The following is a 15,082-nucleotide window of genomic DNA, read 5'->3' on the forward strand; positions in this document are numbered from 1 at the left end:
TGTAACATTAGTCTGGGCTGATTATCGGAGAATAGGCCATTTTTGGGAAAAGTTATTTACCAGCAATTTTATTGCTGGAATCGAATCTTATGATTGTATATATTAATAATATAGGTATGCAAAGTCCACAGATAGTGTGCTACTTTTTTTATAAACAAAATGGCGCCCGAGCATCGGGTTTTTTTTTTCAATTTTTGCTCTATAACTCCAAAGATTTTAAATTTACACCAAAAACACTCAAATAAAAATTCACCGCAATTAAATTCTCCATAGAGACGTGTTTTTTCTGATTTACTTCCATGAAAACTTTCCCCGGAAAAAGCGGGGTTTCCAACAAAATCTTTAATTTTCAACTAAACTTTTAGATAAGTAATTGTTAATCAATAATTAAATAACTTGGTAATATAAAAGCTCTTTTCGTATAGATTATAATTCCAGAAGCCGATGGAAATTGAACAAACCGTTTAGCAACAATTGAATTGTTAATTGAAAATTTATGGTCGCTATAACAACGACAATAATTATGAGGCATAAGAATAACTATAATTTTTTCATAAAAAGACACTATATCTATCTAATGTACTTTACGGAATTGAAATTGGACTATTTAATCGGCCTCAGGAATATTTTAAAATTATAAAGAATTTTTTGGCTTATAAACAAATAGAATATCTCGGGAAATAATAAACTAAATTAAATTATAAAAGCGGTATTCGAAAAACAGTGGCAGGACGCTTCTTTCAAAAGAAAAAAATGTTTAATTATGATGAGTAGTTCCTGAGATACAACCGGTCAAAGTTGACCGGAATTTACGGCAAAGATATAAACAATAGGATCATAATTTTCAAACTGTCACCTTTTTGTTTTTATCGTCTTTCTCCACACCAATTTTCATATCTTAAAATACTCATAACATATATTATTATAATAAAAACTATCGATAATACGTGTGAAAATTGCCAAAAATAGCAAAATTCCAATCAAAAATTAGGTTGGAGAAAATGTAACCCTCAAAGTTCAAAATCGGTATACGTTAAAAAAATGCATTTTCTCGGCTTCTCATGGAGCAATTTCCTTCATTCTTTTTTTGTTTCCAAGTAATTCGAGTAGAGCCATCGGACTAACGCATTATTAAATGTCAAACTTGCTTTTGTTTTGTTATAATAAATTAATTTATTTATTATGACACAAAATTTTAATTTGTTTAAATAAAAATTGTTTAAATAATTATACAGCTTTCAAATGAGAATATTTATGTTTTTAACTTTAAAAGGTACACTTGTAGTAAGTTTATCTAAAAAAAAAGCCTACAACTGGAAAAAATATGTAGTTTTCTGTTCTTATAAATAAATTAATCTATTAGAACAAAACAAAAGAAAGTATGACATTTAATAATGCGTTAGTTGGATGGCTATACTCGAGTTATTAGGGAACAAAAAAAGAATGAAGGAAATTGCTCCATGGGAAGCCGAGAAAATGAATTTTTTTAACGTATACCGATTTTGAACTTTGAGGGTTACATTTTCTCCAACCTAATTTTTGATTGTAATTTTGCTATTTTTGGCAATTTTTACACGTATTATCGATAGTTTTTATTATAATAATATATGTTATGAGTATTTTAAATATATGAAAATTGGAGTTGAGAAAGAGGACAAAAATAAAAAGGTTATGGTTTAAAAATTATTATCCTATTGTTTATATCTTTGCCGTAAATTCCGGTCAACTTTGACCGATTGTATCTCAGGAACCACTTGTCATAATTAAACGTTTTTTATTTTAAAAGAAGCGTTCTGCCGCTGTCTTTCGAATACCGTTTCATTATTTAATTTAGTTCAATATTTCCCGAGATATTCTATTTGTTTATAAGCCAAAAAATTGTTTATAATTTTAAAATATTTCTGAGGCCGCTTAAATAGTCCAATTTCAATTCTGTGAAGTACATTAGATGGGTATAGTATCTTTTTATGAAAAAATCATAGTTATTCTTATACATCATAATTATTGTCGTTATTATAACGACCGTAAATTTTTAATTAACAATTTAATTGTTGCTAAACTGTTTATTCAATTTTCATGGGCTTCTGGAATTATAATCTATATAAAAAGGGCTTTTACATTACCAAGTTATTTAAATATTAATTAACAATTACTTATCTAAAATTTTAGTTCAAAATTAAAGATTTTGTTGGAAAAACCCGTTTTTTCCGGGGAAAGTTTTCGTCGAACTGAATCAGGAAAAACACGTCTTTGTGCAGAATTTAATTGCGGTCAATTTCTATTTGCATGTTTTTGGTGTAAAGTTAAAATCTTTGGAGTTATAGAGCAAAAATTGAGAAAAACACGATTTTAGGGAGCCATTTTGTTTATAAAAAAAGTAGCACACTATCTGCGGACTTTGCATACCTATACTGCCGTGTTAACTCAAAAGGGCGTAACTGCAATTTTTATTAAAAACGAGTTTGATGTCCCACGCGTTAGTTAGTAATCTTTTCTACAAATCTACCTGAGTTTCGTAGCCATATCTGCAATAAAACCGGATATATACTGCTTAAATTAATAGCCGTATCTGAATTTTCTACTAAAATGTTAGCTTTAAAAGCCGCAACTGTAAATGTTAACACAAAAAGCCGTAACCAAAAAGTTTTCGGCAGATACGGCCTATTCACTTAACATTTCAAGATATTATTATGTTGGTACGAAAAGTAGTAAACTGTCAATTTACTTTATTTCTAACCTTACTTTTTCGTGTTTTCATAGAATGTGTTTAGTTTGTTGTTCATAATAAATATGGATAATAATTTTGCAGAAACAACTAGTAAGTATATTTTCTACTAATTTATATAAAAAGTTAAACAAATACAAATTGTTACCTTGTACCTATGTGTCAAAGTATATATTTTTGGTTCTGAAGTTATTGTAAATTGATTATCTCGAAAATAAGGTTATGTCACTTTGGTTTTCACACCAAATAGGTATTTATATTATGTATGTTCTATTAAAAACTATAAAAATAATTATTGCTTTGTCAAATTACTTGATGAAAAAATTTGTTTCAGCAGAATTTAGAGGACGAGGTAAAATGTTGGTGGACCTGGCTTTAAATTCCGCAGAAACAAATAACGAGCTGTCGAATATAGCTCAGTCAGATGTTGAATCTGACGTGTCTGATAACAGAGATAGAGACTACCTTCCTTCAACATCTTCCTCAAGTGAAGAATTTTGGGACACAGATAATAACGTTAGCGACCAAAATATACATATTATTAGCAATATCCTATTACAACCTGCTTCAACAACGAGCTCATCAGCTATTTCGGAATTAAATTTAAACAACTTATTGACAGATACGGAAGAACATCGTACTACCAATAATTATAACTATTTTAATAATTTAATTCACAGTATTATACAAAGCGCAATAGACAAATCAGAGAGCAAAAAATACACTAAAAAGGGACAGTTAAGAAAACGGAAAAAAATAGAAGCAAGTTTAAGTGAACGACGTTCAATAAAAATGCAAAAGTTAGTCAATAAACACAAAATATCTGGAAGCTGTTTGGCTACTTGCAAGAAAAATTGCAGTAATAAAGTTTCAACTCTTCGACGGCAAGATATAAATAGGCAGTTTTGGAATCTTTCCTCCGAGGAACAGAAAGCTTTTTATTCAAGTTCCATTTTAAAGATTCCCAAAAAAAGATGCGCAACTAGAAATTCAGATAGTTCTCGGCGCTCTTTTACATTTATCTACCAGTTAAAAGATGAAGAAGGAATACCTCAAAATATTTGTAAAGTATTTTATCTGACAACTTTAGGACATCATGAAAAAAATGATAAGCCAGTTAGAACAGCTTTAAAGAGTTCCCAATTATCGCTTAAACCTAACAAAGATAAACGAGGAGGCAGCTTAAAAAAATTTGACAGAGATTTAATGAATCATTTAAAGCAGGGGTCTCCAAACTTTCCAGCCTTAGGGCCATACTGATTACTCCTGTAAGTTCCGAGGGCCAAGATGGCAACACTGCATATTATTAATTTTCCTGTATTTAATTTTTTCCCGTAAAATAACGAATAATTTAATTTTTTGTAAGTGTGGTAAGCTGTCAACATTATTAAGTATGTCAAATATTCACCTATTTTTGATATATTTTAATTTAATACAAGGTAGACATAAACAAACAAAATATTTCCACCAGTGGAAATCTCCAATCTCTCCCGAGATTGTCCACTAATAACATAATTATTCTTTCTACTATTTTTCAACGCCATCGTTAGAAATTGTCACAAACACACTTAACTATCCGAAATAATAAGAAGTCTGAAAAATAATAGCCGCAAATCACTTAAGTGTTACGCCCCTGATAACTGGGAGGAGACTAAAGACCCCACCTAAGCCAGTAAGCAATTTTGGGTTTGTGCGCTCCGCCAAGTTAGCTGGCGATGACAATAGTGGCGTAACTACAAGTCAGTTCCTATGAAACTGTTGTGAAATAAAATAGGGCGTACCACCTTAAAACAAGTTTGTGCGTGTAACAGTATTTTGATTTGATTTGAATTGTTGCTTTTGTGTGTGATTTAGTAGAATGGAAAAGAAGCGAAAAATTGATAGTGAATGCAGAAAATTCAAAGATCAGTGGAACATTCAGTATTTCGTAATTGAGTCCAGTAACAAGGCGCTATGTTTGATTTGCAATGAAAGCATAGCCGTTCTCAAAGAATATAACATGAAACGTCATTATGAAACAAAACATTCTCAAAATTACTCAAAATATACAGGAATTGTGCGGACAGAAAAATTCGAAGCTTTGAAGTGCGGATTGAAATCGCAGCAATCTTTATTTACAAAAGTCAAAACTGAACAAGAGGCGGCAACTCGTGCCAGCTTTCGTGTGGCTCTTGAAATTGCAAAACGTGGAAAACCATTCACCGATGGAGAAATGATCAAGGAATGCATAATTGCAGTAGTCGAAGAAATGTGCCCTGAAAAGGTAAATTTATTAAAAACTGTCAGTATGTCAGCAAACACTGTGGCTCGAAGGGTACAAAACATCGCTGAAAATATATCCTCTCAACTGTTCGACAAAAATGGACATGTTGAGTGGTTTTCTTTGGCCTTGGATGAGTCAACGGATGTGTCAGATACTGCTCAGGTGTTGATTTATATTAGAGGAGTAGATAAAAGCTATGAAGTGCACGAAGAACTTCTTGATATGTATAGTATTCATGGCACAACTACTGGTATCGATATTTTTAAAGGAGTTGAAATGGCCATTAATAAAAAGAACCTTCGATGGAAAAACTTGAAATGTATTACAACTGATGGAGGCAAAAACATGAGTGGGAAAGATAAAGGAGTGGTCGCTCTTGTGTCAAAGGCTGTAGAAAATGACGGCGGCTCAAAACCATTAACGTAAAAGCACCGTATACCGTCCGGTCTCCCAATTCCGTCCGACAAAGAAATTGCGCTCTATACCTCAGAGTTTCGTCGCAATCAGACGGCCGAGTAGAATTTTTGATAGGTTATATCCCCACTCATTCTACTTTTAGCACGCAGACATTTTACGTTTACTGTTGTCAGTGCGATTCAGTTCATTGCAAGTGCATGTCTTGTTTTAAGCTATACTGATTCCAAAAAAACATAAAGGTAAGGAATACTTATTTTCCATATTTTATAGATACTACGTTTAACAGTTATGTTTTTACTTATTTATTAGAATCTTTCATATTTATTTATTGTAAATATACATATATTTTTGTAATTTTTTTCGAACAATAGATTTTATTACCGAAATTAAAGTGGACGGAATAGGGTAATGCAGAATATCAAGGGGTTCTTGATACCGTCCTAGCGGACGGTATTAGGGATTAACTCCTTCAGTTTCAAACGCTTTGTAAATATAAGTCTTAGTTAAATAATATAATCCGACATATTTTAACCATAATATATATTTTGCTCCGTTTAAAAACCTAAATACGACCTATTATAGGTACAACTCATTTTAAGAAAATTAGTGTCAACTATTAAGTGAATTCGAAAATTCAATTTAAAATTTAACCCAAGAATGATGCATTTATTACCTATTCTAGATTTAATGTGTAAGTTTGGTTTAGTTTTTATTTGTAAAAAATGTTTATGGTAGTTCTTCCTCTCAGTTTGTATTATCAAGTATGATAAAAATGACTATCTAATTAGTAAAACTCATTTAAAGGAATTGGACGGACACAGGAACCTTCTGTCCTATATCCGTCCATGGTGGACGGACAGAGCTACCTCAAACTCCTGTTACCGACCCCATAAAATAAAAACTAATAAAATATTTTTTTTTCAGTTTTTTATTATCTGCAACTATGGTATACAAAAAGCGGATGAAGTATCCCCGAGAGAATATCCAAAAAGCTATAGAAGATATTAATTTGAAACGTTTAAGTATTCGACAAGCCTCCAAAATATACAATGTGCCTAAAAGTACTTTGTTAGATACTATGAAAGAAAAGTACAAAACTCCGGGCAATATTGGAGGGCCAACAGTTTTGTCCAGTTCCGAAGAAGACTTGATTATAAAATGGATAATCGAAATGGGTAACGTGGGATTCCCGGTAACAAGATCTCAACTTGTTGATTCTGTTTCAAAACTAATTCAAAATTTGAAACGAAAAACCCCATTTAAAAATTACATACCTGGTAAAAAATGGTACAATGGTTTTCTCGCTCGTCATCCAGAAATTTCAAAACGTGTTCCACAATCACTATCTTCTTGTAGAGCCGCAGTTACGGAACAAAATATAAGAAATTGGTTTACCCAAGTTCGGGATTATATGACAAAAATGAATTTTTTACACATTCTTGAAAACCCCAAGAGAATATTCAATTGTGATGAAAGTGGTTTCTATTTATCCCCTCAAGAAAAACAAGTGTTGGTTAGAAAAGGTGCAAAAAAGGTATACAGTCGCATAGCTAATGACGAAAAAGAATGTCTTACAGTTTTGCTAACTGTTGGAGCTGATGGTTCTGTACCTCCGCCATTAGTTTTGTATCCCTACAAACGGTATGTGTCAGCTGCAATAATAACGAACATGCCAAACCAGTGGGGAGTTGGGCACTCTGAATCTGGTTGGATGACAAGTGAGACATTTTATGAATACGTTACAAATGTATTTTTTCCCTGGTTGGAAAAGAACAGTGTTCCACTCCCAGTGATATTGTTTCTGGATGGACACTCTTCCCACATCAATCTGCCTATTACTGAATTCTGCAAAGAAAAAGGTATTATTTTAACAGCATTTTACCCCAACGCAACTCACCGATTACAGCCGTTAGATGTTGGTGTTTTTTATCCCATTAAAAATAACTGGCGAAAAGATGTTCGATCTTGGCGTATGGAGAATAACGGAAGAAAACTTCAACGGGCTGAGTTTGCAAAACTCTTAGACAAAACTTTGAAGGCTACAGTCTGTACATCGATAATAAAAAGTGCATTTGAATCATGTGGACTCTTTCCGTTTAACGAAAATCGCATTGATTATTCAAAATTAATAAAACCAATAGAACAAAAAGATTCTGATGATAAAATAACTGAATCAACATCCACTACAACTGTTAATGTTTATGATTCTAAACTACTTCGAGAGGTAGAGATACGTTTAAAGCCAGAGGTTGTTAACCGTTTTAGGATTGCTGAATCAGCGGCCCAACTAGAAGAAAAATATGTAGCATTGTATGATTTCTGGAAGAGTCTTCATCCACAAAATGTCGATCATGATAAAACTTTGGAAAACAATTTGCCAATTAATGCTGCTAACGAGACCATTGTTGACATACACTTCGATGAAAACTTTTGGTTTTGCAATAATGATACAATTGAAGCTACAGTCAAAGCAGATGGAGCATTGGTCTTAATTCCTTCACAGAATAGCAATTCTAGTTCGCCAAAACCTGGTCCATCAGCATCCAAGAACAATGATTGTGAGAATATAGACTATTATTTAGCAGTAAGTTCACCCCAAGAAAAAACACCACCTAAGAACAAAATAGTAAACACAACTCCTTGTAATAGCCCATTAAAAGATGATTCAATAGGTATAGTTTATTCTGATCAAAAAAGACAAGTACAAAATCAAGAAAAAACCCCACTTAAGCAAATTACAACAACATCAGAGAATAATAGTAAATATCCAACACCTTTCAAAAAAGCACTATTTTGGCCGGAAAGTTCTGCAAAGAAAAAAAATAATAGCACAGAAGACACCAAGGAAAGGAAAAAACCAAAGATTTATCCTACAGTAGCTATAAGTGATGAATTTATGGAACATCAACGAAGACTCAAAAAAGAAAAAGAGGAAAAAGAAAATGAGAAATGTGAACGAATCCGAAAGAGGAAAGCAAAAACAGAGATTCAACAAGCAAAAAAGAAAAAGTGTCCTCCAAAACACACACCAGGCATAGATACTGGTAATAATAATACGGAAAACATAAATAAAAAGAATATAGAAATATATTCAAAGGACGATTTTGTGTTGGTTCAGTACGACAGTGAATATTTCCCTGGTGTAGTTCTGGAACGAAGCAATGATACTTTGAGAGTTAAAAGTATGACTATGAATGGAAAGTACTGGAAATGGCCAGATAGAGATGACATTTTAAATTATGACTTTGATGATGTAGTTTGTAAGATTGCGAGACCTTCACTCATAAATAAACGCGGCGCCTATGAAGTTCCAGAAATTGAAAACCTAAAAAAATGAAGTCTTTTTTTTTTATTATTTAATTCATTTGCAGTCATTAAGTTCGTTTCAAAACTTTGTACTTAAATAAAACTTATTTTTAAATTATTTGTTTTGTTTTTTGGCCATTTTTTTGCAAATTTATTTAAAAATTATTCATAATGGGTTTTTTTTGTCATAACTAAATAAATAGGACGGATAACGGTACTCTTGTGGACGGAATTGGGAAAAAATCATTAATGTGGACGGAAAACGGCTATTTGCGAAATTTTTGCATTTGGTTTCTTAAATAAGCAATTTTGTTGAAATGACTACTGTTATTATTATAAATTTGGCTCTAGTAAGAATTAATAATGCATAATAGCTTATAGACAGAATTACTTTAAATTTCAATGATTCGGAATTGATCTTTCAAACAATTTTATATATACCACTTATAACCGGTCGGAATTCGGTGCTCTTACGTTAGTCTTACATTGTATCATTCATCAACAGTCTTTGTGCGGAAAATGTTTGGATATGTCTGACGTTCTGAAACCAGTCATATCAACTGTTAATTTCATCAGATCTTTTGGGCTGAATCACCGACAATTCCGACAATTTATTGCAGAGATTGGAGAAACAGACTTACCTTATCATACTGCCGTACGCTGGCTTAGTTGTGGGAAAGTCCTTCAGCGCTTTTTTGAACTTCGAGCAGTGATCGAAATTTTTTTGAATGAAAAGCACCGCCCTCTTACTGAATTACAAAACAACGCATGGCTATGGAAGTTAGCATTCTATGTTGATTTGACAAAACATGTGAACGAACTGAATTTGAGATTGCAAGGAGAAAACCAGCATCTTCCTGATTTATACACTAATATCAAGTTATTCCGGATGAAATTGATACTGTTTCAATCACAACTACGAAGTAAATGTTTTTCACATTTTAAAACATGTGAAATATTCAGCCACACTACTGAGACTGAGTTTCCTATCGATTTTGCAATCGAAACTTTGAGTGCTTTGAAGATAAATTTTGATACTCGTTTCTCGGACTTTGATGCCATTGCGAATCAAATTAAGATTTTTCAGAATCCTTTTGATGCTGACATTGAAACCCTAGCCCCGGAACTTCAAATGGAAATGATTGATCTTCAGTGCAGTGATATAATTAAGAACAAATATGAAAACTCATCTTTGTTGGAATTTTATAAGAGTCTTCCACTGACACAATTTGATAATTTGCATAAATTTGCTCGTGGGCTGTTTTCCGTTTTTGGTACTACTTATTTGTGTGAGAAAACCTTCTCCAAAATGAAGTACACAAAAAATGTATACAGATCTAAATTAACTGACGAGCATCTTAAATCTCTTTTAATAATTGGTACAAGTAAAATTAGTCCACAACTACAAACTATTGTCGGTGGAAAATCTCAATTACATACATCTCATTAGCATTTCATATGTCATGTTTGTTATAAGGTATGTGTTGTTCATTACTTACAATGTATAAAATGTTAGTTGGATTCATTTCAATAATTTGTTAGTTATTATATGCTGAAGTTAAATTTACTGCATAAATTATACATGTCTTTACTCATTACCATTCTGTGTTTCTTTATCCAACTTATCACAAACATTTTATTTGCTATAAAAAATATTAAGGAGTTTTCAAGTATGTCTCCGCGGGCCGGACAAAATCTGTCTGCGGGCCGGATGTGGCCCTCGGGCCGTAGTTTGGAGACCCCTGATTTAAAGCAAAGTACAATATTCAATGTTCGTATTATTTATATCGTCAAATCGTTAGTGAGCTTAATATTTCATTTGCAAAGCTTGGAAACGAAGAGTGTTTTACTTGTGAAAAATACGAGATTCATAAAAAAGAAAGCTCACACGTGTTAGATGACGGTCTAGTTTGTCCTGAATGCGAAACATATAAAAATCATCGAGAAAAATTTATAAAGGCCCGAGAGATGTACTACGCTGATTCCAGATCGTCGGGCGATTCTAGAGTTTATACAGCTGATCTGCAGAAGGTATGAATTTTATTTTGAATAATATCTGTTATATTTGACCTTACACAATTTTTTGTAGGTGATTATGCTCCCAAGATGCGATACTTTCAAAGAAATTATATTTACTCCTAGACTGATAGCCTTTAATGAGAGCTTTGTTCCAGTTGGTACTTCTAAAACTTCTACAGTTGCTGTTCTATGGCATGAAGCTATTTCTGGAAGAAAAAAGGCTGATATTGTTAGCACATTTTATGCATTTTTAAACAAAATTAGGGATTCCGAAGAAGTTGTTATTTGGCTGGATAATTGTTCCGGTCAGAACAAAAATTGGTGCTTGTACACATTTTTTGTGTATGCTGTAAGCTCATTAGAATTGAACATTAGGAAAATAACCCTAAGATATTTTGAGTCAGGTCATACATTTATGGCAGCTGACTCATTTCACCATAGAATCGAGCAATCATTAAATCGAAAAGGTAAAGTTTATGACTTCGTTGATTTTGTAGATGCGGTTAAAACGTCAACACGTAATGTCGAAGTTATCGACATGGCTTTTAATGATTTTTACAACTGGAAAGACGAATCATCTCAATATAAAATAACAAGGTTGGTCCCTCGTCCGTACCTTCAACAAATGGTGGAAGTTCAGTTCATCAGAGGTTTCCATACATTTGGTTATAAAACTAGTTTTGAAGGAGAAATCATAAGTGCCAATTTTTTAAAGGCTAATATCCAAAAAAATGGCATTGCAAAACCACTCTCTATCTCTCAACCACGAGGTATTACCATGGAAAGAAAACAGAATATAATCACTAAAATTGGTCAAATAATGCCCCCAAATCGCATTGCATTTTGGAAAAATATTTTTGTCAGCGAAAATGTGGACACAATTGATGATTAATATAATATAATAACTAGTTCGGAGTAGAAAATTAAGTATTAATCATTAATATTTGTTTGACTGAGTATGATATTTTAGTTAGTCTGTATTATTGTTGTTTACTTTTTTAACTTTTCCTAATTATTAAGAATAACTTACGAAATTAATACATTAATATTGTAACGTTCATTTGTTTAATGCAATAAATATTTTCAAAAAATCATGTAGTTACGTTCTTAATTATATACCTCATGTTAAGTGAAAAAGGCGTATCTGTCAAAATCTGTCAAAAGTGTTGTTTTCCCAAGTTAATACTCTACCAAAATTTGTCACATGATAGTATAGACCTATTTGTTAACTTCTATATGGTACAAGTCACAACTTTTTAAAAAATCACGATTGCCTAATCAAAACCACTAAAACTGATTTTTCTCGCAAACTAGTTTAAAGCAGATACGCCCTTTTGAGTTAACACGGCAGTATATTATTAATACATACAATAATAAGATTCGATTACAGCAATCAAATTGCTGGTAAATAACTTTTCCTTGTGGGATCGGTACTCACCGGAGGGACCGCAGACGTTCGGAAACAATTAGCGTCTCTTTGCAAAGACAATGACGTCGACTTTGCAAAGTAACAAGACACTTACTCAACACACACACTACACATTACTCCCCTGACTTAGTGATAAGTTATACAATTACGTGGCTAAAGGCTCTAGTTCTAAACCAAAGCCAGAATCAGAGAAAAAAAAAACTTTTCCTTGTATTTTGCTAATTAGTCCAGAGTACATAGGTTCTTAGAAAAGCTCCGTATTAAGTGTCTTTGGGAATATTTTCTTAATGTGTGTTTGTGTAATGGTTACTGCTTAAATTTCCCAGTGCCATATCTACCAAATAAGAACGACGAACTTTCTAAATCTCAACTTCTATTTATTTGACGGATGCTACACTAAAAACCGGATTATGGGCGCCAGCTAATTTACTATTCAGCAAATTGACTAATAGCACAGTATACAGGGTGAGGCAGATAAAGGGCCTATTAGAAATATCTCGAGAACTCAAGGTAAGAAAATTATGAAAATCGGAATACAGGGGTTTTGAGGTGTGAACTATTTAAAGAAAATATTTTGGTCTCTTTTCTACTTCCGGTTATACCGGAAGTTGGTTGTAGCTTTTATTAAAAGCACTCCGCAATAACTTCCTAAGAAACAAATTTGTTATTGATGATATTATCGCTTCTTGGGAATTCATTAAAAAATTTTACGAACATGATAAACAATATCCTATACGTGCAGCTCCAAAATTGACCGAATCACATATATTTCCTAACAATTTTGAAAAAATGAAAGTGAAATATGCTTCTCAGATATTTAGTAATACTGTTGCTGCCGGTCTGCATCTGTATATTAGATTTAATGTATTCGTCGAGGAAGCAACAACAACCGAAACATTTATTAGGAACATTAATAATTTATTTGATATGCTCAATTCTTCTTCATTAAGAGGAGCAACTGAGTACACCAAAGACCGTATAGAGGAACCGATACTCAGCAAGAATTTCTTAATACGTGTTTCCGATTGTTTAATAATTTACAGGTAATTATTAATTTTAAAGGTGAAAATGTAACACCAAGAATAAAATGTGTTAATGGTTGGAAAATAACCATTAATGGAGTGATTCATTTGTGGAATCTACTACAGTCACATGGAATGGATTATTTTTTAACAAGGTGGATAAATCAAAATTGTCTAGAAAACTTTTTTGGTTCAATCAGGCAGCAAGGTGGCAATTGTTAACCCTACTCCGGTACAATTTACCGCAGCATTCAAAAGATATTTTTGTTTAGACATGATGCATTCCGGTACAGAAAATTGCGAAAGAGATGCCGGCGATATTTTGTTAAATTTAACCGATATATGTAACGACGAATCACTGCCCGAAACCCTGCTTTGGTTCCTGAAAACACTTTGGATGACCAAGAATATCAAACATCAGATAAATTACAGAAACACTTCACAAGATATATATGAGGTTATTTAATAAAAAAGTGTCTTAGGAAACATGTTTGTCAAATCTGTGAAGCATATGGGAGAGAGTACGATGAACTAGACGATTCGTCTCTGTTTTGTTACGTTAAAGCCTACAGTGGTAATGAAACAAACGTTTTTGTTTTGGCAAGCTCTATATGCCGAGCCAAAATTTTGTTCAGTATGTTACAGATTTGGAAATTATTTTTCAAGAGAATTTTCAAAATTTTAGTCTTCAACCGAAAATCTTATAAAACTACGTTAGCTTATTCGAATAAATACCATATACGCATCCTTGCAGCAATTTTCCAAAGGGTTATCTCATTAGATTATATGCTAGAATAAGAATATATTATTATATTACACATTAAAAACAATTCATAGAAATTTTAAAGTATCTAAAACAAAAGGACATTTGAAATTAATAATTTGGAAATACAATTAGCTTAAAACTTGTTGTTTGTTTGGGTTTATATGACTGCGGACACTAAAATCCATTCGCAAATTTTAATTTTGTTTTACTTATTAGTCATGTTTCGTATACAATTTTATCCGTAAACTAATACTATCATTAATTTCTAATAAATAATCTTTTTTATATATTTTTTGATAATTTAGTTAGTTAAGTAATTCATAATTTAGTTTTATAATGTATTTTTTTTGATAATTACTTCTTCTATAATATTATATAATCAATTTTTCTGCAGCTCTATACTTAATTCAAAAGCTATTTTGCTATATATTGTTCAAGTTCCTCATTTTTTTTAGGGGGAGAATAGGAATCACCCGGTGCTCTCTCCAACTATCTGAAATATGTTCTGATAGCCATATTTGAATAAAAAAATTTAATAGTGTTTTTTTTTCTATTTTGATATAAATTTGTCAACATAATAATAAGGTATATTCCTATTCCTGGCGAAGTATTTTTCTTATTCTTAAGACTCATTTCTAATTCATACAGGCTAAATGACACTGAAAGTGGATAATATTGTGTAGTGGATAACACTGGACATAATTTTCTTAAAAACGCATCAACCCATTCTCCTTTGGTCACTGGATTTACTTGTGGTTTAAAAATGGATTTGACTAGACTATGTCCCGCAGACATCCTGACAATGCAGATGCTTTGTTGATCTGACTCCTCAGGTACTTTACTGAGCCACAATTTAACTTCAAAAAATAATTTCATTAACGTTTCGACTTCCAATTCGGACGTCGTTGTCAAAATACAAAATATTAATTTATTTTTGTATTTTGACAACGGCGTCTGAATTGGAAGTCGAAAAGTTAATAAAATTATTTTTTCCAGTTAAATTGTGGCTTATTTTCCAATTAGAATAGTTAATATTCCTTTAATTTATTAAAAAATTGTTGAAATTGTTAAAAATAAGAAAGACGAAGAGAAATTTTTTTTATTTAAATTTGTGGCTAAAAATCACCATAAATTA

General features: G+C 32.0%; 3 protein-coding genes across 3 annotated transcripts; all 3 read left to right on the forward strand.

Moving 5' to 3' along the window:
• The first annotated feature begins 4,583 nt into the window (after positions 1–4,583).
• LOC126891590 (general transcription factor II-I repeat domain-containing protein 2-like) lies at positions 4,584–5,414 on the forward strand. The gene has a single exon (XM_050660768.1). It carries the CDS (start codon positions 4,584–4,586, stop codon positions 5,412–5,414), a length of 831 nt encoding a protein of 276 aa, XP_050516725.1.
• Position 5,415: 1 nt separating this feature from the next.
• On the forward strand, positions 5,416–8,829 carry LOC126892952 (uncharacterized). Its single transcript, XM_050662895.1, has 2 exons — positions 5,416–5,644; positions 6,330–8,829. Exon 2 carries the CDS (start codon positions 6,349–6,351, stop codon positions 8,740–8,742), a length of 2,394 nt encoding a protein of 797 aa, XP_050518852.1. The 5' UTR covers positions 5,416–5,644; positions 6,330–6,348; the 3' UTR covers positions 8,743–8,829.
• A 411-nt stretch (positions 8,830–9,240) lies between these two features.
• Positions 9,241–10,161, forward strand: LOC126891591 (general transcription factor II-I repeat domain-containing protein 2B-like). The gene has a single exon (XM_050660769.1). It carries the CDS (start codon positions 9,241–9,243, stop codon positions 10,159–10,161), a length of 921 nt encoding a protein of 306 aa, XP_050516726.1.
• Positions 10,162–15,082: the final 4,921 nt, after the last annotated feature.

Source organism: Diabrotica virgifera, chromosome 9 (genome assembly GCF_917563875.1).
Source record: "Diabrotica virgifera virgifera chromosome 9, PGI_DIABVI_V3a".
In the NCBI taxonomy this organism is placed as follows: Eukaryota; Metazoa; Arthropoda; class Insecta; order Coleoptera; family Chrysomelidae; genus Diabrotica; species Diabrotica virgifera.

Bases quoted from the DNA above. Each gene is read 5' to 3' on its own strand.
- LOC126892952 (XM_050662895.1), top strand. From the start codon at position 6,349: ATGGTATACAAAAAGCGGATGAAGTATCCCCGAGAGAATATCCAAAAA.
- LOC126891590 (XM_050660768.1), top strand. From the start codon at position 4,584: ATGGAAAAGAAGCGAAAAATTGATAGTGAATGCAGAAAATTCAAAGAT.
- LOC126891591 (XM_050660769.1), top strand. From the start codon at position 9,241: ATGTCTGACGTTCTGAAACCAGTCATATCAACTGTTAATTTCATCAGA.